General features: G+C 35.9%; 3 protein-coding genes across 3 annotated transcripts; 1 reads left to right on the top strand and 2 right to left on the bottom strand.

Annotated features, from left to right (window-relative positions):
• The first annotated feature begins 5,872 nt into the window (after nt 1–5,872).
• Nucleotides 5,873–9,861, top strand: LOC111988138 (uncharacterized). Its single transcript, XM_024019909.2, has 3 exons — nt 5,873–6,028; nt 6,281–6,724; nt 9,207–9,861. The coding sequence occupies exons 2-3, from the start codon at nt 6,447–6,449 to the stop codon at nt 9,799–9,801; spliced, it is 873 nt and encodes a 290-aa protein (XP_023875677.1). The 5' UTR covers nt 5,873–6,028; nt 6,281–6,446; the 3' UTR covers nt 9,802–9,861.
• Nucleotides 9,862–10,336: 475 nt separating this feature from the next.
• Nucleotides 10,337–12,404, bottom strand: LOC111988144 (L-lactate dehydrogenase B). The gene is made up of 2 exons (XM_024019918.2): nt 11,638–12,404; nt 10,337–11,060 (listed from the first exon to the last, which is right to left on the bottom strand). Exons 1-2 carry the CDS (start codon nt 12,244–12,246, stop codon nt 10,617–10,619), a joined length of 1,053 nt encoding a protein of 350 aa, XP_023875686.1. The 5' UTR covers nt 12,247–12,404; the 3' UTR covers nt 10,337–10,616.
• Nucleotides 12,405–16,624: 4,220 nt separating this feature from the next.
• On the bottom strand, nt 16,625–19,308 carry LOC111988137 (L-lactate dehydrogenase A). Its single transcript, XM_024019908.2, has 2 exons — nt 18,496–19,308; nt 16,625–17,279 (listed from the first exon to the last, which is right to left on the bottom strand). Exons 1-2 carry the CDS (start codon nt 19,102–19,104, stop codon nt 16,836–16,838), a joined length of 1,053 nt encoding a protein of 350 aa, XP_023875676.1. The 5' UTR covers nt 19,105–19,308; the 3' UTR covers nt 16,625–16,835.
• Nucleotides 19,309–23,066: the final 3,758 nt, after the last annotated feature.

Genomic DNA, 23,066 nt, shown 5'->3' with positions numbered 1-23,066 from the left:
AAAAAAACAAAGAAAGAAGAAGAGAAAAAAAAAATTGAGAGAGTTATTCCGGTGGGCATGCACTAGTAGTAAGGCTGTCCACAGGTCGATCCAAGTCGGGTTTGTGCCTACCCCGGAACCAACCCATCAAATCAGGTGGAGAAATTCCAGACCCACCGCCAACCGCAAAAAGCCACCGGTCGAGTCAGATTGGACTCAGGTGGGCAGCGGTCGAAATTGATTTTGACCGAAATAAATTGTAACAAACACAAAAACCAACAGAACAAAAATCAAACTTCAATGGTTTGATTCCTGAAGAACAAAATCAACAGATCTACAAACCCAAAGAACAAATCCACAAATCTAAATAACAAAAACCCAAAGAACAAATCCACAAATCCATAAATCCACAGATAACCGAACCAAAGAGATGAAATAGAAAGATTGAATCTGAGAGATGGAGGCGAAGACGAGCTGGAACGTTGCAGACGAAGAGCGAAAGTCAACGACAAAGAGCACAGATCAACGACGAAGAGGTAGAGATCGACGATGGAGAGGCAGATATTGACGACAAGCAGGATCGGCAAATGGTAAACATCAGCGGTTGGATCGGCGAAGGGTAGAACACATTGAAAAAATTTATTGTCCTAGCAATGGCTAACCCTGCTCTATGTGGTGCTGTGATATTGAAATTGGACTCAATCAAAAGTCCCCCTGCAGGAGTAGGAGGGGTAACCTTAGATTCAATTGCAATGTTTTTTCATATGCTTGAACTTTTTAAGAACACTAGCTAACACAATAAGATTCTTTTTTTTTTAATCAAATTAACAAATAGCAGTTTCGGAGGGAACCTCTAATCTTCTGAGAAGGAATCCCAAAAGTCCAAGTCATCCACTCATCAGAAAGATTAAGGAAACCATATAGCAAACATAATTTTCTTTGCTTTACTCCTCCATCGAGTCTATCTTACAATCAACACTCAGAATATTTATCTAGGTTTTAAATTTTTGCTCTCTTTCAATATCCTCCACACGTTCCAGTCCATACCTCTAGATTATTATTTCTTATCATTTGATGATTAATTTGTGGTCTAGTGATACGAAAATAAATGATATCTAACAAATTAAATGTTGTGTCATGAGGACAATTCATGTGACAATATCATACCCAATGTATAGTAGTTTCAAAGCTACTAATTAGTCAAGATGAAGAGATAAGAGACTAGGATGGAGCTAGGATTTAAACATGGGGGCGGGGCCAAATTTAATGTAAGCTCATCGAATTTCATCTCGTTCAATAAAACTATAATCTCATATTTGTGGACACAATCTTGTATCATAATACAATGAACAAATACTAATTGTAGGAGCATGGTAGGTATGTATTGTTTAGAGAGATTCCACAAGGAATGGTGGATGGCATTTCCACTAGATGTTTTATGAGAAAACAGTGAACAATTCTTTAAACAATAAACATAAAATAATTTATGCAGAAAAGAGAGTGAACAATTTCTTAAATAATGCTGACAAGAAAATAATTTTATGCAAAATCGTAGAAATAGTTTATACAAAAAACAATGAACAATTTTTATGAGAAAACAATGAACAATTTTAATTAATATAGAAATTAAATTCATATTTTGAAATTAAAATCTCTATATTTTACAATGCTTCTATTTAAATAAATAAAAACATAAAAAGCCACTTATTTTTATCTTTATGTTTATTTGTCGATTATCCCCAAACACACAAAAAAATAAAATAAAATAAAATAACACGGTACTCGAGTTTGGTAAACTCAAGTACCGTGTAAATTTTTTTTCTGTATTTTATTTATAAAACGTACTCGAGCCTGGTATACTCGAGTATCGTGTTGCGTGGAACTCGAGTTTACCAAGCTCGAGTACCACATAATTTTTTTTTAATTTCAGAAATTGCAGCTCAGCAGTGCCACGGTGGAGAATTGATGAGGAACTCGAGTTTCTGAAACTCGAGTTCTAGAAAAAGTTGTAGTTTTCTATTTATTTCCAAAACAGTGTTTTGTTGCTAAAAATTTCAAAAATAAGTGATATTTGGCCATTTTGGCCTCAGGAAATGAGTAAAACATATACTATGTCATATAGAAAGGAATATACAGACAAGATTTAAGATGACCAGACGCTGACACCAGACTACTTCAAAGACGAAGTACACTCCCTTCACGTTGAACTAGTTTTAGCAAGATAATTGTTGTTGGATCTAGTGATACACTTCAAATTAGGCTTTTTCCTTTTTATTTGGAAAAATGCAAAAACATACTCTGAACTTCTAGGTGAAAATCAAACTAACCTCCTATCCTTCTAATGTGAAATTATAAACCCCTAAACTTTGAAAAATTGGCCAAATTGACCCTTTTGTTATCATTCCATTGATTATTGGCAGGACACTATCACACTCTCTGCACATGACAACATTTCAATAAACATGTCTTTTGAAATTCAAATATAATTTTAAAAAATTGCTTAAAATTTTTTCTTCCTTTCTTCGTCTTCCTCTGTCTGGTGCCACCATGGCCCAATTTTAAAACCACCAACAACCACCACCCTCTATGGCCAACTAGTTGCCAAACAGCCACCTTTCCCTAACCCCATTAACAGCCCATTAAGCTCATCACCATTCACCACCACACGACCGGCTTCCTCCATTCACTTGAGCACTTTCTCCCTTGGCCAAATCCTCCCACACCAAACACCACACAAAACTAACCAAACCACGCCCCCACAGCAACACATTTCTGAATAATCACACCCACAGCAACAACACCACCACCACACCAATTTTAGCCACACTCTATTGTCTCACCAATCAAACCCACAAACACCGTGTCCAAAACCATCATGCTCAAGACTCGTCCACCGACGGGGAGGCCCATACCGACGCGGAGGCGAAGAGAGGAAACTACGTTGCTCAATCTCCCTGCCATTTTCCTTTCTTTTTTGTTCTTTTCCCCCTGATTTGCTTGTTTCTCTACTCTCTAGTACCAAACACTCGCTTTTATTTTCTTTTCTGTTTGTGTATATTGTGATCAAAGGAAAGCGGTCTAAACGACAGTGTTACTACGTTGCTCAATCTCCCTGCCATTTTCCTTTCTTTTTTGTTCTTTTCCCCCTGATTTGCTTGTTTCTCTACTCTCTAGTACCAAACACTCGCTTTTATTTTCTTTTCTGTTTGTGTATATTGTGATCAAAGGAAAGCGGTCTAAACGACAGTGTCTGAAGTTATCTTCATTCCCCTGGATTTTTTTGGAAAATAATTATAAAAGTCAAACTATTTTATTAGTTAGCAATGTTTCCAAACTATTTAGGAAACTAGTAATTCGAGTCTTTTATACTCAATTTTACTGTAGCAAATTGAGTTTAAGAGACTTGATTTCTGTGTGCTGGTGAAGCTGAGGTAGACTAAAAGATCCACATGGAACTCGAGTCTTTAAGACTCAATTTCCTGTTCACCATTTTCTTCCTACGTTCTTTTTGACTTTCTTTTTTTCTTTTCCTCCATCTGCCATCCCGGAATATTTTCTGTTGTGAGTTTGTGTTTTCTGGGTTGATGTTCTGGGTTTTTTTCTTTTCTGGTTGGTTTGCTTGTGTTTTCTGGGTTGCTATTTTGGGTTTCTGCATTAGTCTATGTTGAGTTTTCTATTCTGGGTTGATGCATTTTCTGGTTTCTGGGTTGCTGCATTCTGTGATTTATGGTGGAGGGAACTCAAGTCTCTAATATTCAAGTTCCACGTGGATTAAAATACTCCATCTCAGCTATGCAATAATGGAGATCGAGTCTTTAAAACTCGATTTGCTACAGTGAAATCAAGTCTAATAGACTTAAATTGTTAGATACCAAAATAGTTTCAAACCTTGGCTAACTAATAAAATAGTTTAGCTCTTATAGTTATTTTCAAAAAAAATCCCATTTCCCTCCGTATTGTGCTCATGTACAAGTTGAACCAGCCTGCTTCAAGTTATGGCAGTCCCAAAAAATTAAATAAAATAAAAAAATAATTCAATAATTACCGCAGAGGTGAAAGATTTAAATCTTAGATGTCCTCTTCTCAAGGAAAAAAAAATTAAAAATAAATAAAAATAAACTTAGATGTCTAATTAGTTACAAGGCTTTTAACCTTCTTAATTTCAGTTCTGCTATACATTCTAATCTCTCACAAACTCATCTCATTAGGATCCACTAAAATACAAAATATAAAGGAATTAGGTTAAAATTTCAATAAACCCTTTGTAATAGTACTTTTGGTTAAGTAATGTGTTTAAGTTTAGTGAGAGAGTGTATTAAGTGTATTAAGTGTGTTTGCATGAGAGAGTATATCAACGCTCTTTAATGCCTCACCATCAACGCATCTTTCTGTCACCCTCTTTGCTGGTTGCTCCACCACTGGACCTTCTCCCTCACCTGCCCTCACCAATGAGCTTGACTGCGATTGAACACCATAAAACTCAGCACGGACTCTAGGCTTCGAACGCTCATATAACACTCACCCAGATTATCCAAGTCAAATAACACTCAATGCTCCTTATGATTGCATATCCTGAAACCATTCGTGGACCTCCATAACTATTTGAAAGTTCTTGCCATGGCTTCCATGTTAAGGAATCGTGGCGTCAGGAACTGTGCTACTAGGATGAACTCACCCGTTTGTTGGTCTCTTTGAAGTACAAAACCTATGTTCTCCCTCTCTGATAGAGTAAATTGACTCCATTTTCCAGCTAAGTCCTCCATGCCCGTGATGGGTAATATGCAAACTAACTGTGTTTCCCTAAAACCCCAAAGAAAACAAAACCCCACTAGCTCTAAAGGTAACCTTGTTACCTTAGAGATACAAACTCTCCTTTGTTAGAAGGGATAGAACACTTCTACTGCCTAAGAGAAGAGAGGAAGCTCACTTTCTAGAGATAGAGAGACAATAGCCTTCGAGGTTTTGAGTAACCGAACTGGAAAGGGCATTGACTTTAGTGTGTATTCGTAGAGTACTTTGCAGAATCATTGATGAATTATGTGACAAGTCAATTATATATCAATGATACTCCATGACTAAGTTTGGGTTATATTTCCTTTAACTTATAGTGTTTGATTTTTTTTTTTTTTTTCTTATCTTTTAGTTTCACCTATCCTCCTTTGATTTGTTTATTGTTGTTCGGTTGCTTAGAAAAAAAATATATATAAAAGAAAAGAGTGCTGTTTGCGTGTGGCTATCTCTTATTGGGATATCAATTAAGAAACAATACTCCTAAAATAAATAAATAAATAAACAGTACTTTGGGTTTTTTTCCATATTGTTATTATTTCTCATCTTTCGTTTTTATTTTATAAGTGAAGTTTATTGAAGAAAAATAAAAAGGGTACTACCCAAGTACACAGGCTATATACATGTTTTCCATCCTTTAATATTTATTGTGTAATTCTCTTTTTAATGTGTTTTTCCAAAACCATGTCATTGAAAGCATTCAAAAAGTAAAATGTAACTCATTACCTTATAAACTATTATGTGTGGTAAGACTAAGACATATTAGGGACAGGAGTATTTCTCAAATTACAAGAATTAATATAAACCATAACTTGAATTCATTTGGAGTAAATATATTTTAATTAAATTAGGTAATTTTTTTTTTTTTTTGGAATTGTCTAATTTCACATTTTATTAATTATTTCATACTTATTAAATAAACATGATATATAAAGCTTTTGAATTTTAGCGACTAGTTTTAGTTTTCAATAATAATAATAATAATAAATGTTCCATTTTAGTTAATTTTTTTAAAATAATGAACATTGACTCGACCCTGATCCGATTATCCGACCCGAAAAACTATTATGGGTCTTACTGTTAACAAACAAATCAGATTATCAACCAAAAAGGACTTGCAAAGCAGCAGAGGCAGAGCACCCTGGACTCAAGCTCTACGTTACCTCTTCGACGACACGTCGTGTAGTTTTGTCCTCATACCCACCATCCTCTTTGTGTAGCCTCAACCATCTCTGTTCGTGCAATTCAGCTTAACCTTCATGTAATTACTTTCTTTTTTATTCTTTCGTGCTAAGAGTTTGTTTTAATTCCTAGGTTTAGTTATTATTCCTTTTCCTACTCTTTTATGATATTTTATATAACATCATCCCACAAAAGCTTAATTCTGTTTCATGGAGGGATTGCATTATAAAAATTTTATAATTTTAGAGATTTGATTGTAATTCTTTAAATTATAAGGATCAATTATACTATAACTAAACTTGAAGGATCAAAACTGTTTTGTTTTGTGCAGAGAAGTCTTTCTCCATTGTGTGGAGCATATAAAGCTTGTTTTTTTGCATCTAGTTTAAGGAGACCCCAGTTATCAAAGCCCTTTTAGACTTGCTTTACCCCCAATAACCTACTCCACCAGGTGCTTGATAAAATTACTGAGAGAGAGCACAAAATAAGAGAAAAACATGGGCAAGAGAGGAAGGACCAATAAAACACCAAATGTGTCACCTGGGTTTCACAATCCAATCTCATTGAGGGAAGAAGCTACTGGGAGAAAGCAAACCAAAGCTGGCTCTAAGAATGCCAAATCCATGTTAAAACTTGAGCACTTGCAAAAGCTAGCGACATGGGCCAGTGGGGACGCTGCTATTCCTTCATTAGGTGCTTTTTTTGGGCAACGTTTGGCCACTGTAACAGAGGCCATGGGGGAGCGTACTGACCCTTCTCTGTTTTCGTGTGAGAGGTTTGTATCTAACTTGCATTTATGTTGTAGTTTTTTTATTTTTTTTAGTTGGTAATTTCTTTTAGGGGTTTGAGCTCAGTTTGAAGATTATTTGATGGTTAGCTCTTGCACATATTTCTTGCAATCACATTCACCTGAGGATTAAAATTTTTCTTGTTGAATGGTAAACTCAAAACCGTTTCCATTTTTTTGTTAATGCAAAAGTAGAGCTTGGAGTTAGAGAACATATGAGATATTTTACGGTATGGAAAGGTCTTGTTTGCATTATGAATTTGTTGTTTGTTTGAATTTTGAAGTGTTACTAAATAGATAACTGAGAGCAACTGTATTGTATTTTAATTAGTGTAGGCTGTACAGTAAAGGAGATTTTATAAGAAGAAAGGGAAATGTTTCATGCCTAGAGTTCAAGTTTCTGTCTATGTAGAATATTTTGGTAGTTAGAATGAAGGTTTCTATATTTGTTTGTTTATATATCTTGCAAGTGAACCATGTTTAGATGCTTTTTAAAACTGAACCGATCTACAAGAGGAGCTAATGGATGAGTAGACTTCCCCTTTCAATTCACGGAATGTGGTCTGGGACATGAGGGGAATTTAAACACACACACACATGTATATCCTTATTCCCATTGATGACATCAGATATTAGAGTCCAAGATGGAAACTTTGAAAGAAACCTTTTAAAGATGCGATAGATAGAGAAAAGAGAGGGGAGAAGGAGATATTCTATATCCCTATTTTACATTAATTTATAATGTATAAGTTAGTTTTTTTTCAGAGGGATTAGAGTCATCAACAATAACTGATGGTTTGTTTGGATTGAGGGAGAGGAAGGGGGAGTAGAGTAGAGTAGAGTAGAGTAGATTAGAATTGTCCCAAAATTAGCCTATTTTCAGCTAACTCTATTCTACTCCCCTCCACTCCCCCTCCCTCCCCCCTCAATCCAAACAACCCTTGACTCTCCAATGACTACATTTCTTTGGCACCCAAGTAACTACTCATGGGTCAGGTCCAAACTGACCTGATTCCAAACTTATTTAAGTTCCATTAGCGTTAATGTGCATGCTTTGATCATCAAATGAACAATATGCTACACCTACAATTGACATCACTTTTTACCTATCAAAATAAATAAATGAACAATGTGCTTTTCTGTTTGCGTATGGAGGATGAAGGTGGATATATGCAAACTCTTTAGACTTAATGAAATATTAATGAGATTTTGGCAAAAGAACCTTTCAATACACGGCCTGTTTCTTTGTGCGTTAAGGAGAATTGTAATTGAGATTTTGTTTATTTGTTGTACAAGCTAATGGTAATGCTAAATAGTTAAATATGTTGGAGGTATGGAGCAGGTATGCTTTAGGCATTCTACTGTGCATAAATAGCAAGTCATTTTAATGGAATTCAAAAGATTGGTTGGTATTGTCTTCAAATAGGTTAGAGACAACTGATATGCTAAGTGGTTGGTATTGTGTCTATCACCTTCAGTTACTTGCAGAGTATTTGGAATTACAACCATTCACAAATGCAAACAAAGTTTTTGTGAGAAATTGCATGGGATCTTGAAATTCCGTAACACCCTAAGACTATGGAGGAAATAGGCATCTGGAATTACTGTCCAAGCCACAGGGCCCCAGCTCATCCATCAAAATAAGCAAATCATGAAGCTTCATGGCATCAACTAGAACATGCACCTGGGGTTTTGTATCTCTAACCATGAACAAATGAAGTTCTAGCATTGTCCCATTTGCAAAGCAAAAGTCTCTTTGGTGCAAATTTTTCTTAGTTTAGTGTTGATTTATCTTGGTAACATTATTTATGAGTCACTACTCAACCTTTACCTAGAAATGATTAATTAGATGCATATTATAATGACAATTGTAAGTCATCCTTGCTGCAAACTCCCCCAAAAAAGGAATTGGTGTGTGTAACGTGTGTTTCCTGCCAACTGGAAGTATAAAGCATTAATGCCCCATTTCCTAATTCATCAGCCTCTTGTTGTTTGCTAGAGCATATGATTTGAGCAGAAATTTTTTATTGATCTTCCCTTCTTGTGCTTTCAATGTGGCTTTAATCGGTTTGGTGATTTTTTTGCATTAAAAGACTTTAAATGTATAATATCACTTAAGATGTAGGATTATGAATTTTAAATAAAAACATTGGTCTCAAATTGATTTGCAAATATGATGCATCAAACAGTATTTGCTTCCCACTGTATGGATTATATGATTTTCTCTCTCTCTTTATTTATTTTTTTGTTGATTACCTATTTACATAGAAGCTAGAACCATGCAATATACTTGGTAAAAGGAATTCTTTCTACTACTTTTATCTTACACTAACATGTGCTTTTTATGAGTTAATTCTAGTGGCAAGATATATCACTAACACTGGTTTGCACTTAATTTAATTTCGAGCTCCTCTCTTTCATAGTAAATAACATGTAGCGTGGCCTTGATTGCCACGTAATTGAATTGCAGATGTGAAACAATTCTTCAGCCCGGGTTTAACTGCACTGTTCGAATTGAAAAGAATAGGGCAAAGGCAAGGCATAGACGCAAGAAAACTAATGATTTCACACAGAACAACGTGGTGTACAAATGTCACTTCTGTTCACATTGGAATCTGAAGAGAGGGACCCCAAAAGGACATATGAAAGAGATATGTCCCTCAAAAGCCAAAACATCTTTAAAACCAGAACCTGCAAAATCCAGGTTTCAGAAGTGCACTAACTTGGAGAAGGTTACCGGAGACAAGGATGATATCAATAAAACAGATGAGATTGCCTCACCAGCATTTGCTAAGGAAATGCCAACTACAGATAGTCCTGTAACTCCATTGGTGAAAACTGGTACTACCTTGTTGGAGTCAAAGAGGAGAAAGAGGAACCGATCAGCATCCAAAAAGCCACCTGGAGCTGACAACAATTCTACCCCAATAGATGCAGAAAAAACTGTGAGCATGTCAAATAAACGAAGAAAAAAGTCTTGGACTGGTTTGAAGGAAATTGCTGAGAGTACCAAGTATGATAGCACTCGAAACATCACTAATTTGGCAATCCCATTCTTTACATAAGTGGGGCATTTTTCTTTTTTTCTTTTTTAAGATTTTTTTGAGGTTAGCAAATTCCTCTTCTTCTTCTTCTTCTTCAAAAAAAAAAAAAAATTTTTTTTTTTTTGAGAATATCAAAAGTTATAATTTTGTTACACTATAGTAGATCAATACTCCCAGATTGAAATCACTACATCAAAAGCGGTTTTAGAGGTGTAAACCTGTAGTTATTTTTTTGTGTTGTAGAGAAACAGAGAGCATCTTTTATTTCTTGTGAATCTCCAAATCCACCAAAATGTTATTCTGTGTAACCTGTTAGCAACTTACAAACTAATGATTCAACAATAATGATAGTTCAGTCTCAAAGATGCTTTAAAACATTTAGTTTATTACCTTTAATACAGGTTTCTAATACTTGTACCCCTGCTGAAAGGCTTAGAAATAGTGTCGAGTAGTGTGCTTCACGGCTCTGTAGAATTTTGATTGTATAGTTTTCTACTTCTTTCTAATCGTTGTTCAATGAATTTTTAATACCCTGAAGGATAAAAGGTTCAGAACATTAAAAAATTCAATAGCCTTCCTTCTTTTTAATACTAATTAACTGATTAAAATAAAAACACTACATGGGTTTACTAAACATAATCCTGAAATCCACTCCCAAAAGATAACATACCCAATAGACATACTGGGTCTCTAAGAAAAATAAAAACACAGGAAATTTAAACTAAATCATAAGTAAACTAGACAATATTGAAATAAAAGCAACCCAAAGAAGTTCAGAAAGGCCCAAAAGACATGCAGATATGCAAATTAGAAGTAAAGGTCAACTATGATGTGCCTCATATTCCCAACTGGCTTTGCACATCCAGGATGGTATTAGCAGAGTCTCTAAACCGTTTGGCCTCCTCATCCGTGAGATGCACATTGGTCACACCCAGGACTCCACCCCTACCAAGCTGGGCTGGCAAGCTCAAGAACACGTCTCCACCTTCAATCTCATAGAAGCCATTAGCGAAAACCGAGACTGGGTGGATCTTCCTCTGGTCTCTCAGTATGGATCGAGACAGGTTAGCCACTGAGTACCCAATAGCCCAGGATGTGTACCCTTTGAGGCTTATCACTTCATAAGCACTATCTATTACTTCTTTGTGGATCTTCTCCAAGGTCACCTTTTCGTATGCAATTTGCTGATTTTCTAGGAAGCTCAATATCGGCACACCCCCAACACTAATGCTTGACCATAGTGCCACTGAGCTATCACCATGCTCCCCAATTATGTAAGCCTGCATTAATTATTACAACCAAGTTTATTAACAAGGTCCAGTCTACTTAATTAATCAAGTACCATTGAATTACGTCAATTAAGATAAGTAGCCTGTCATTCTTATTCATCATTATTTTATTAACTACAAACTATAGAAAAAGAACAAAAAGACCTAGTACTAAATTTATCATTCCATTCTCAAAAAAAATTAATATTGATAATTAAAAAAAAAAAAAAAAAAAAAAACTAACTTTTTGTCGATACTATAATAAAGAAGAACCTAATCACAGTTAATGGAATCAGATTAAGAATAACATAAACAAATTACAATATGAAATTCTGTAACAACAAAAAAAAAAAACTCTAATCCAATGCAGATCATCCACTATTCTCTAACCTAAAAAGCATTATTTCCCATTTTCCAAAAGGGACTCTCCACGTTCTCCACGTAATGGTTTCTTTCTTGAAACTTCTATTCACATGTAGGTCATGGATTAAAAATTCAACCGCTTTTTTGTCAGAGCACCTTAAAATCTTTTATTAAGAAATTTATAATTTAAAAAAAAAATAATAAAAAAAAGGGACAAGTGACTGACCTGCACATCCTGAGCGTTGACGTCAAGATGATCGGCGATAAGGAACCGAAACCTGGAGGAGTCAAGATTGGTGCCCGACCCAATAACCCGATTCGAAGGGAACCCCGATAGCTTCCAGGACACGTAAGTGAGCACATCAACGGGATTGGAAACGATAAGCAAAATAGTATCCGGCGAGAAACGAGCCAAAGGGGGAATGATATTCTTAAACAGGGCCACATTCCTCTGCAGCAGATCGAGCCTAGACTCGCCCGGGTTCTGGCGGGCCCCAGCAGTGACGATACAGAGATCAGATCCAACGGTGAGCTCGTAGTCGACAGAGGCATGGATTTTGGTGCGAGGCAAAAACGCAGCAGCGTGTTGGAGGTCGAGCATCTCGCCACGTAGCTTGTCGGGCTTGGCGTCGATGAGGACGATCTCGTCGGCTAAGTCTTGGGTCAGAATGGTTTGAGCTATGGCCATGCCAACGTTGCCGGCTCCAATGACGGAGATTTTGGTGTGGCGCTTAGCTGGGGAAGGGAGGCCGGCGCGTTGGATGGGCTTGAAGAAGGCCTGGGTTAGGTCCAGCCCTCCTGGACCCAGTGACGAAGATGAACCACTGGGGTGCATTCTGATCCAACTTTTGTGTTTTGCTTTATTTGTTGCAGAGAGTGAGAAAAAAAGTAAACAAAGAAAGAAGGTTGAATGAATTGGGGTAAGCGAAATGGGTTTTTCGGTGGTCAAAGAAATGGCCCAATGTTTTCTTTTATTCTTCCTGTTCTATATAGATGCTGCTGACTATCAGGAAAGTTTTTAGTGTTGATTGGACAATAAACGTGTGACTGGTGGACTATTCAACGGTTCAACCGTTTCTAAATAAATAAATATTTTTAAAAATTATAATCAGTAAAAATGTGAACTGTGATACGTCAATTTTTACTAACTTGGAACATTGCTCATCAAATCAAAGAGACATATCAGCACTTATTTTTAGTGTGGCGGTTGTTATATAAGTATAAATTATTTTTAGTATGATAGTCTTTCTATAAATATGTTGGTAAAAAAGTTTAAGTAATGTTATTTGTAATTTTTTAAAATATGTGTGGGTAAAAAAATATGTAAAAATGTGTATAATATTATTTAAAAACTAAAAATGAATTGTCTAACAACTCTACCAAACAAGACTTAAATTTTTGTGGTGTGAAAAATAAGAGGCGGAATTTAAGTTAGACTCGAACACACATATATACTTAAATTATTCTAAAATAGAATTCTATATCGAATTTGGTTTAGGTTTAATGCACTAGACCCAGTTAAATAGTGATATATATCTAAAAATAGACATACGTCATCATCTTAACGAGTCCAGTACTACTGGACACTGGACCTAAGTCTGACCCTTCTATATCAAAGGAGTAAATGATCGATGGTCCAGCTTTCTTGGTGCCCAATTTAGTCTATGGCGCCTGACAACAGTTTTCACTTTCCTTTTCGCTTATGTAATTTGTATAATTTAGATTTTATTAGATTGCTACTTTTAGAATGCTTTTTGTTCGGTTTATTTTAGTGAGATACACTAATGCCACAAAAAGTTTCACAATTTTTTTCACAACTCACTATTAGCATTTCTTTATTTTAATTGTGAATCTAAAAAATACATACAAATCAAATAAGGATTTTTTTTACAAATCACTTAATATTATTATTTAAAAAGGAAGGGACCTAATGACCTATCTTAAAAGAGTTTTTTTTTTTTTTTTTAAATTGAGGCACCATCAATTTTTTTTTTTTTACTATAATATGTTTTTTGATTCGGTGAATAGAAAATGTTGGGAGAATACTCATATTAGAAAAATTAGAAAAAGATTTTACTTTTCCACCATATGTGTTTGATTGAAATGATGGAAAAGTGAAAGATTGATAAATAAATATAAATTTCTTTTGTTTAATTCTCTCTCTCTCTCTCTCTCTCTCTCTCTCTCTCAGAGAGAGAGAGAGAGAGAGAGAGAGAGAGAGGATACAAATGGCTATTTTCAAGAATGTCCTACTTTTATATCGTGAAAACGGAATTTATAAAAGGCGAAAACACCATTTTAGTCCCTACATTTTTGGAGTTACGGTCAATTTGGTCCCGACATTTTAGTAATAGTCAATTTAGTCCCTGTTATTTTCAACTTGTAGTCAATTTAGTCCCTACCGTTAACTCACTAACGAAAAATGCTTATGTGGCAAACAATCTACCTTGTTGGCGCACATATGACTAACATAATAATATAAAATCAATTAATTAAATATTATTAAAGCCACATCAACATTTTAATAATAAAAGAAATCCATGTTAGACAAAATAATTCTGAAAATATTAATTAAAAGAAAAAAAAATAAAGAAAATGAATTTTTAAAATAATCCTCACTTTCTTTTATTTTCTTTAGAATTCTTGCACTTTCTTATTTTCCAAACACAATATACCCAGCAACACCCAACACCACAATATGAAATCAAATCCCAATACCAAGTGTTTAGCCAAAAAAATCCCAATACCAAGCAGGGAAGGAAGAGATGATCTAAAACCCCTTCTTCTAAGTGACACAAGACACACACCTTAATTATCTGTGACAACATACCTTCTCTTGATACACAATATAATTGGAAGAGAATTATTCAAAAAATTTCACGGAAGGATAATAAGGGGTTGTTTGGTTATTTGAAAACTATCACTCATTACTCCTCATTCAATTTTCATCACTCATCACTTAAAATACCCCAATTTCTTGTACCCACCCGTTTGGCACATTTTTTCAGTTCACATCACTCAAATATTTCAACCTTTTTGTGGGACCCATACCTGACTCCTCACTCAAATATTTCCAATACCCAGACACATCTCTCTCTTCCTCTCCGCCCATCCATTCTCTTCCTCTCTTATTAGCTCCAAAAAAATCAAAGCTCAAAAAATTAAAGTAGAGAGCAAAGCTCCAACGTGTGGATGTGCAAGGTCTGCGAGCAAGCTTTGGCTTCGGTCACATGCAAGGCCGACGCAACGACACTCTATGTCACTTGTGACTTCGATATCCACTTGGCCAACCCACTCGCCCGCTGCCAAGAGCGCGTTCCGATGGAGCCTTTCTTTGACTCCACCAAGTCGGTCTCACTGATTTCCTCGTGGTCCTGACCGATCACAACGAGTCACTAGAGGCCGGTTGGATGAAGCTGGGTTATGGGGAAGAGATGAAGTGGGTTTTGGAGAAGCAGCGGCGGCGAGGGAAAGGGTGGCAGCCACAGAGGATGAGGGACTTGACTATGGAGTCAAACCCATGGTGAAACCCATTTCTCATTTTCCTCACATCTACACTGTTGTTTTGTATCTGTACTTAGATTTTGGTTTTGCTTTTAAGCTTCACTGTTTGTTGACTTAATTTAGCAGAAAGTGAGTTTTTGTTTTGTGGCCATTGGATTGGAATGATTGGTGGCAATGGAATTTTTGTGGCTATGTGGATGAACATGTTTGTGGGTTTGTGTTTGTGTGTTGGTGTGCATGATCTAACTCATGTGTTTATGGGTTTGATTTTCTAGGTTTGAGAATTCGGTACCCATGTGTTTTTTTTTTAAAGTATATTTGGTGTTTTTGTGAAGAAGAAAAGAAAGAAAAGAATGAAGAAGAAAAAAAATGGTCGTTGGAGTGAGTTTGTGAAGAAGAAAGAAAGAAAGAAAAAGATGCACCTGGTGTGACTTTGCACTGACAGTGGGTCCTATGTATATGGGTTTAATTACGAAAATGTCATGGAAACTGAGTTTTGAAAATTGAAAATATCTAAAATGTGTTTTCAGTTTCCATAACTCATCATTTAAAAATCAAATAATTGAGTGATGGAAACAAAAACTGAAAACAATGTCAAACACACTTCTCAATCGTGAGTCCTACCATTTTTGAGTCATAAGTGACGGAAACACAAAAACCAAACAACCCCTAAGTACGAATGGAATTTTCAAACTCCATAAATTCTTTCAAATCCATTCAATGTTTGTACTTGTGTGAATATTATGTTGAGTGCCTCCTGCAAGAGGCTGATATCCGCTTTTAACCTCAGAAACTCCCCTATTATATAGAGGCCAAATGAGCATATCTTCCCTACATTCCCTACTCTCCATTTAGCCTGTATCAGAGGGGAATTCAGACATGAGCAAATACTCTTCCAAATCCAGGAGTCTTGGGATTTGAATTGTCCCTCAAAGGGAGATAATGGGTATTTAAAGAATTAAACTTAATTTTAAATTCATTCTAGAGTGCTTATTTAGTGTTGATGTCGGTATTGGGATTTTTTTGGCTAAACACTCGGTATTGGGGTTTGATTTCATATTGTGGTGTTGCTGAGTGTTGGGTGTTGCTGGGTATATTGTGTTTGGAAAATAAGAAAGTGCAAGAATTCTAAAGAAAATAAAAGAAAGTGAGGATTCTTTTAAAAATTCACTTCCTTTTTTTTTTCTTTTACTTAATTTTTTCAGAATTTTTTTGTCTAACATGAACTTCTTTTATTATTAAAATGCTGATGTCCCTTTTAAAATATTTAATTAATTGACTTTGCCACATGTGCACCAACAAGACAAATTGCTTGCCACGTAAGCATTTTTCGTTAGTGAGTTAACGGTGAAAACTAAATTGACTATAAGTTGAAAATAACAGAGACCAAATTGACCATAACCTTAAAATATAAAGATTAAAATGATGTTTTCGCTTTTATAAAATTAATAAGACTCATTTTATTCAGATGTTTACAAAATAGTCCTATAATTTATTCCACACTGGACCTATTGCCCATCCCTTTAGAAAAGTTATAACTTTTGTAAAAAGCACTTATAATATTTTTAAATATAAATTTCAATAACAATAAATAAATAAATAAGTTTTCAATACAGAAATTGAGCTATTGGCCAAAAATTAAAGCCAATATACATGAAATACAAAATATCAAATAATCTTGCTATACTGTAAAATAGATTAGGAAACCATTAAAAAATTCAATACGCTTTCTTTTATTAATTCTAATTAATTGATTAAAATAAAAACACTACTTTAGAAAGTTAGATCAACTAAACATAAACTTGAAATCCACCCCCAAAAGATAACATACACAATAGTCATATTGCGTCTCTAAAAAAATTAAAAATAAAACATGCAAATGGAAAGGGATTCAAAAGTAGGGAACCACGATGATGTGACTCATATTCCCAACTGGTTTTGCACCTCCAAGATGGTTTTAGCAGAGTCCCTAAGTTGGTGAGCCTCCTCATCAGTCAAATGCACATTGGCCACACCCAAGACTCCACCCCTACCAAGCTGGGCTGGCAAGCTCAAGAACACGTCTCCACCTTCAATCCCATAGAACCCACTAGCAACGACCGAGACTGGGTGGATCTTCCTCTGGTTTCTTAGTATGGATCGAGCCAAGTTAGCCACAGAGTACCCAATAGCCCAGGATGTGTACCCTTTGAGGCTTATTACTTCATAAGCACTATCTATTACTTCTTTGTGGATATTCTCTAAGGTCTCCTTTTCGTATGCAATTTGTTGCTTTTCTAGGAAGCTCAATACCGGAACGCCCCCGACACTAATGCTTGACCATAGTGCCACTGAGCTATCACCATGCTCCCCAACTATGAAAGCCTGCATTAATTAATTATTACAACCAAGTTTATTAACAAGGTAGAGTCTACTAAATGAAGGCTCCGCTTGGAAGTTCATAAGGAAATGGGATGGAATGGAATGAGATGATCATAAGAGAATGAAATAGAATGGAATGTATTTAAGTAAGAAAAATGAATGGAAAAAAATGGAATAGAATAGAATTAAGTAACCTTGATTGAATATTTTAAAATAAATGAATGGAAATGAATGAAAATGAATGAAATGTAAGTAATTCTGTTTGGGAGCAACATAAAGGGAATGGAATGAAATCATTTTATGACAATATTACTATTAGACCCTTATTTTAAAATAAATGGTTGAATATATAGAGGTATTTTGGAAGTTTTAGTAAAAAAATCATTAAATCTAATTTCATTCCCTCTCTTCTTCCTAATTTCAGGGGAATGAAAATTTAAGATTTTAAGGGAATAGAGAGAAATGAGCGTTCTCTCCTACCCATTCCATTCCCTCCCACTTAAACTCTCAAACAAGTTTTCATTCCCTTCATTAATACTTCCAAACAAGAGAAGGGAAGAATATTTTAAAATTATTATTTTTATTCATTTTCATTCCATTCCCTTCTCTCAAACGGAGCCTAAGCAAATACCATTGCATTACCTAAATTAATTTAATTAGTTAATCTCTCATTCATATCCTTCATTCTTTTATTATAAATATATATATATATATATTAAGAGAGAGAAAAAAAGAAAGAAAATCCACTAAATTTATCGCTTAATAGTCAATGCATGGTCAATTAACTAAATTTATAGTTGACTGTTCGCCCAATAAAAAAAATACAAGTTAGAATAACAAATCTATCAGTATTACCAAAAAATATATATATATATATATATTTGGAGGCTATAATTGTAAATTGAATTCACTGATAAATTTTTTATTCAATTAGGACAAGGCTTTCAACATACGAACATGTCCGTTTATGTTTCACTTTTTCAAGTCAAAACCTAACATTTTTTTTTTCTTTTTTCTTTTTAAGGAAGAACCTAATCACATATGTTATAAAAAATAAATAAATAAAAAATCGGAATAACATAAACCAGATACAATATGAAATTCTGTAACTCCGATGCAGGTAATCCGCAAAACTTCTAGCCAAACCCTAAGCATCAGTGCATTACTACTTTTTATTGTGAGAGTATCTTAAAAAACAAAAAGAAGACAAGTAACTGACCTGCACATCCTGAGCGTTGACGTCGAGATGATCGGCGATGAGGAACCGAAACCTGGACGAGTCGAGGTTAGTACCCGACCCAATAACCCGATTCGAAGGGAATCCGGATAGCTTCCACGCCACGTAAGTTAGCACATCAACGGGATTAGAAACTATAAGCAAAATGGCCTCCGGCGAGTAACGCGCCAGCGGAGGAATAATACTCCTAAACAGAGTCACATTCCTCTGCAGCAGATTGAGCCTAGACTCGCCTGGGATCTGGCGAGCCCCAGCAGTGACTATACAGAGATCAGATCCAGCGGTGAGTGCGTAGTCGACAGAAGCCTGGATTTTGGTGCGAGGTAAAAACGCAGCAGCGTGTTGAAGATCAAGCATCTCGCCGCGTAGCTTGTCGGCCTTGGCGTCGATGAGGACGAGCTCGTCGGCTACGTCTTGGGTCAGAATAGTTTGAGCTATGGCCATGCCCACGTTGCCGGCTCCAACGACAGAGATTTTGGTGTGTCGCTTAGTTGGGGAAGGAGGGGCGGCGCGTTGAATTTGCCTGAAGAAGGTCTGGGTTAGGTCCAGCCCTCCGGGTCCAAGTGACGATGCTGAACCACTCTTATGCATTGTGTTTGTGTGTGTCTTTTTAGTACTGTTTTTGTGTGTAGATTGTGGTGTAAGGTTTGTTTTTTGTTGCAAAGAACGTTGGGGATTTATACATGTCGGAGAGAAAGAAAGAAGGGCAACACAACGGTTGTCGGTTGAGTTTGAGTGGGGAGAACGAAATGGGATTTTTCAACGGTCAACATTCTAGAAGGCATGGGCAAGACTTTGGGACTGCGAATCTGAAACTGCCCAACAGCTTCATTTATTTGGGCCGCCTAGAAAGAAAGAAAAAAAAACATAAAATGCAAACACCACGCGCCTTTTTAACCTGTTGAGAATTTTGAGTGCAGAACAAATAACTGTATTTAAACTTTTTTTTTTTTTTTTTTTTCCAAGTGACGATGCTGAACCACTCTTATGCATTGTGTTTGTGTGTGTCTTTTTAGTACTGTTTTTGTGTGTAGATTGTGGTGTAAGGTTTGTTTTTTGTTGCAAAGAACGTTGGGGATTTATACATGTCGGAGAGAAAGAAAGAAGGGCAACACAACGGTTGTCGGTTGAGTTTGAGTGGGGAGAACGAAATGGGATTTTTCAACGGTCAACATTCTAGAAGGCATGGGCAAGACTTTGGGACTGCGAATCTGAAACTGCCCAACAGCTTCATTTATTTGGGCCGCCTAGAAAGAAAGAAAAAAAAACATAAAATGCAAACACCACGCGCCTTTTTAACCTGTTGAGAATTTTGAGTGCAGAACAAATAACTGTATTTAAACTTTTTTTTTTTTTTTTTTTGAGAATATGTATTTAAACATGTATAGATGAATAGAATATAGATAGTGTTTTACTTTTTAAAGCTCATTAATTTTTTTTTTTTAAGAAACAAACACATATAAGGGAGAGGGAAAGAAATTCTAATACAGAGACATACTATAACTCCACTCAAAAGTCATGGTAAATAAAATAATTAAATTTAATGTAGTTATGTATTTAAATTTAATTGGATAATATAATATATTGTACATAAAGCACTGCATCTAAATTTTAAATGTGAGTGTGGGGCCTGTTACCTAAAAAAGGTATAGTAGCCCTCAGAATTGGGCTCAGGGCCCAAAGGCCCGATCCGAGGATACGCAGTTGTCCGAGGACAGCCTAAAGAAGTTTTATTCACGTCAAATAGGTGATATGAAAAGGTATAAACAGGTGTTATATACAGTGGTATAGCACACGTCCGAGGACGCCAAAGTCCGAGGTGAAGGTAACCGTCGTACTAACTGAAAGATTCTGCCAGGTTGTAGCTGAATTGGAAGTTGGATATAGCTTAAAGAGGTGTCGGAGAAGGTAGAAAATATCTTCTAAAGTCTATCACCTCCTCATTAAATGTTGTCCACCTAACACTCTGGCCGCATTAATGTGGAGGTGATACCTGAATAGTAGCTAAACAGCTTTATGACCACTAAGCTGAAAGTTTCGGTAGGGACTAGATGGGACAGAAAGGAGCCCCCAGGATAAGAACTACACGTGTACAAAGGAAACAAAAAAAGAAACGAAGTATATAATGTAGAAACGAAGAAAACAGGGGGGACTTCTGACCAGAAAAGAAAAAGAAAAAAGAGAGAGAGAAGAACAGACCAATTGAGAGAGGGCCGAGGAGAGTTTTTCCTCATAGAGCGAATCAATAGTATCCCTTATTACTTGATGAGTAGAACCCTTCCTGAAAAACAGTACTAGTTCTTGAGCCCATACTCTATAAATTTATTGTTTGGGCTTATTGGGCTGAAAACCCAACACTCAATTCAAATTGGGTCCTTACAATTGGCGCCATCTGTGGGGAGAACTTGATCTGTTGAGAAGGAAGGGCAGGTGTGATACTCACGATGGAAGAGGGAGTACCGCAGCAACCATTGGCGGGCCCGCAACAAGCAAACGTCAATCAACAACAGGCAGAGTCTAGGGGCTCTCAGCACGGCGATCCGTTGATAGGCCGCGAACAAGGGGAGGATCACGAGGGAAGTACCCGTACAACCCATACAGATAGAAGCCGCTCCCGGGGGAAAGGCCATGTTTCTCCCGTACGGAGCGAAGGAAATCTGCAGCGTGAAGTCGACAAGTTGAAGAGGGAATTGCGATATGAACGACGAAGGCGTAAGGCTCATAACTCTAAGCACTCTTCTGAGGAGTCGGATGACGCCAGTTACAGGCAGAGATCGAGAACTCCCCCCTTATCAAGAGATTAATGTTTTTTTTTTTTTTTTTTCGTTTCTAAAAAATGTTTTTTTTTTATATAGAGTTTCAACATCTAGCGTCCACGATTAATGCTTGAGTCGTTCACAATCTTATGAAATATGTGAGATTAGAGTGCGTTATAACTAGGGATAGAGCTATCATTAGATTAGGGGGGCAATGGCCCCCACAAATTTTTTAAAAATATATTATTATATATATGTGTACTAATTTTATCAATTTTGTTTTATAAAATTACATTTTGTTTCCCTTAAATAATAGCATTGATTCTTTTAAATATAATGCTATACTCACAAACTTTTTACAACACTTTTACAAACTGTTTTGATAGCAAATTCTTATTGGTTTGCTTAATGGGCCCATCACTCACATCATTTTTTTACTTATAAGTAACCACTTATGATATTAATAATTATAAAAAAGCTTATAGCTCTAACATTTTCCTTGTTTTAGTGACCATAAAAAAATTTCTAGATCTAAAATCTAAAACAAAATATACAAGTAAAAAAAAGCTCAACAACAAAAATTATCAATAATAAAACTAAAAAAATTAAGCTTAATTAACCAATTTTATCCAAAATAAACAACCCTACCCAAAAAAAAAATAAAAATAAAAATAAAAAAATAAACCCTCAACAGCTAAGTAGTAGCAAAGACAGAGGTTAAAACCTTCGCACATAGCCAGCAGTAAAGCTGTCCCCTTAACTCAAAGTTCTGGCTTCATCTATAGTTATAACTTATAAACAATTTACTTACTTAATGTGACCCATTTTGGGATCCTACCAAATACAAAAGTACAATTTTTTAAGATAATAATACAAAAAGTACATTGTAAGGACCCGATTTGATCCACAGCCCAAACGATTTGGACAATGACCCAATAAGCCCAAAACAATAGATTTGTTGGAGAGTTGATTTGTTACTGAATGCCCAATGAGTTAAAATGTAGATCACAATAGGCTAGTTGGTGTTGGGATGACTAAAGCAAACAAGTTGAAAAGAAAAACACTCCTCGGTTAAGTCCTAGGATGGTATGTTCTTATATATATTTCTCTTAGACTTATACAAATATTCAAGTTCTTTGTTATAGAATAGTTTTCTTTCTTGTTTTTCATGATCCCTTCTGTAATGGAATCCTTCACCTTTTATACTCCATTCCTTTCTTTCATCTTAGCCTTCCACGTGTAGATCAGATTGCTAATCTCGTTGATACTTATTTCAACACATTCCTGAAATCTTTGTGGGTAGCTGTAAGGCTAGAAGTCCTTGTTCGAGCATCACTTCCACATCAATGCGACCAGTTGGTTAGGTGCAGAGTATTCAATGCAATGGTAGTAGCTTTCTTTCCAGATATTTCTCAATTCCTGAAATCTTTGTGAGTAGCTGTGCTGTAAGGCTAGAAGTCACTGTTCAAGCATCACTTCCACATCAATATGACCAGTTGGTTAGGTGCAGAGCATTCAATGCGATGGTAGTAGCTTTTTTTTCCAGATATTTCTCAATTCTCTATTGACTCACCTCTCTCTGAAGCTTATCCTCCAAAGTATGGTTGCCCACTGCTCAGTACTTGATGGGTGGTTAGACTTTAGGCTTCCGCTCTGTTGGCTGAGGAATGGTGGCTCATCGGACAACGTCACCTGTTTATTATGATCAGACCTCTTCCTCAACCCAATAAAATGCTTGTCTTCACTAATACTTGTCTGTCCTTGGGTACGGCCCACGGCCCAATATCCTTATCCAGG

Source organism: Quercus suber, unplaced genomic scaffold (genome assembly GCF_002906115.3).
Source record: "Quercus suber isolate HL8 unplaced genomic scaffold, Cork oak 2.0 scaffold_28, whole genome shotgun sequence".
Taxonomy (NCBI): Eukaryota; Viridiplantae; Streptophyta; class Magnoliopsida; order Fagales; family Fagaceae; genus Quercus; species Quercus suber.
This window is presented reverse-complemented; position numbering and strand designations above follow the sequence as displayed.

Bases quoted from the DNA above. Each gene is read 5' to 3' on its own strand.
- LOC111988138 (XM_024019909.2), top strand. From the start codon at position 6,447: ATGGGCAAGAGAGGAAGGACCAATAAAACACCAAATGTGTCACCTGGG. The intron at 6,725-9,206 runs GTTTGTATCTAA...ATTGAATTGCAG, and splicing joins TCTCTGTTTTCGTGTGAGAG to ATGTGAAACAATTCTTCAGC.
- LOC111988144 (XM_024019918.2), bottom strand. From the start codon at position 12,246: ATGCACCCCAGTGGTTCATCTTCGTCACTGGGTCCAGGAGGGCTGGAC. The intron at 11,061-11,637 runs GTCAGTCACTTG...TAATTAATGCAG, and splicing joins TCAACGCTCAGGATGTGCAG to GCTTACATAATTGGGGAGCA.
- LOC111988137 (XM_024019908.2), bottom strand. From the start codon at position 19,104: ATGCATAAGAGTGGTTCAGCATCGTCACTTGGACCCGGAGGGCTGGAC. The intron at 17,280-18,495 runs GTCAGTTACTTG...TAATTAATGCAG, and splicing joins TCAACGCTCAGGATGTGCAG to GCTTTCATAGTTGGGGAGCA.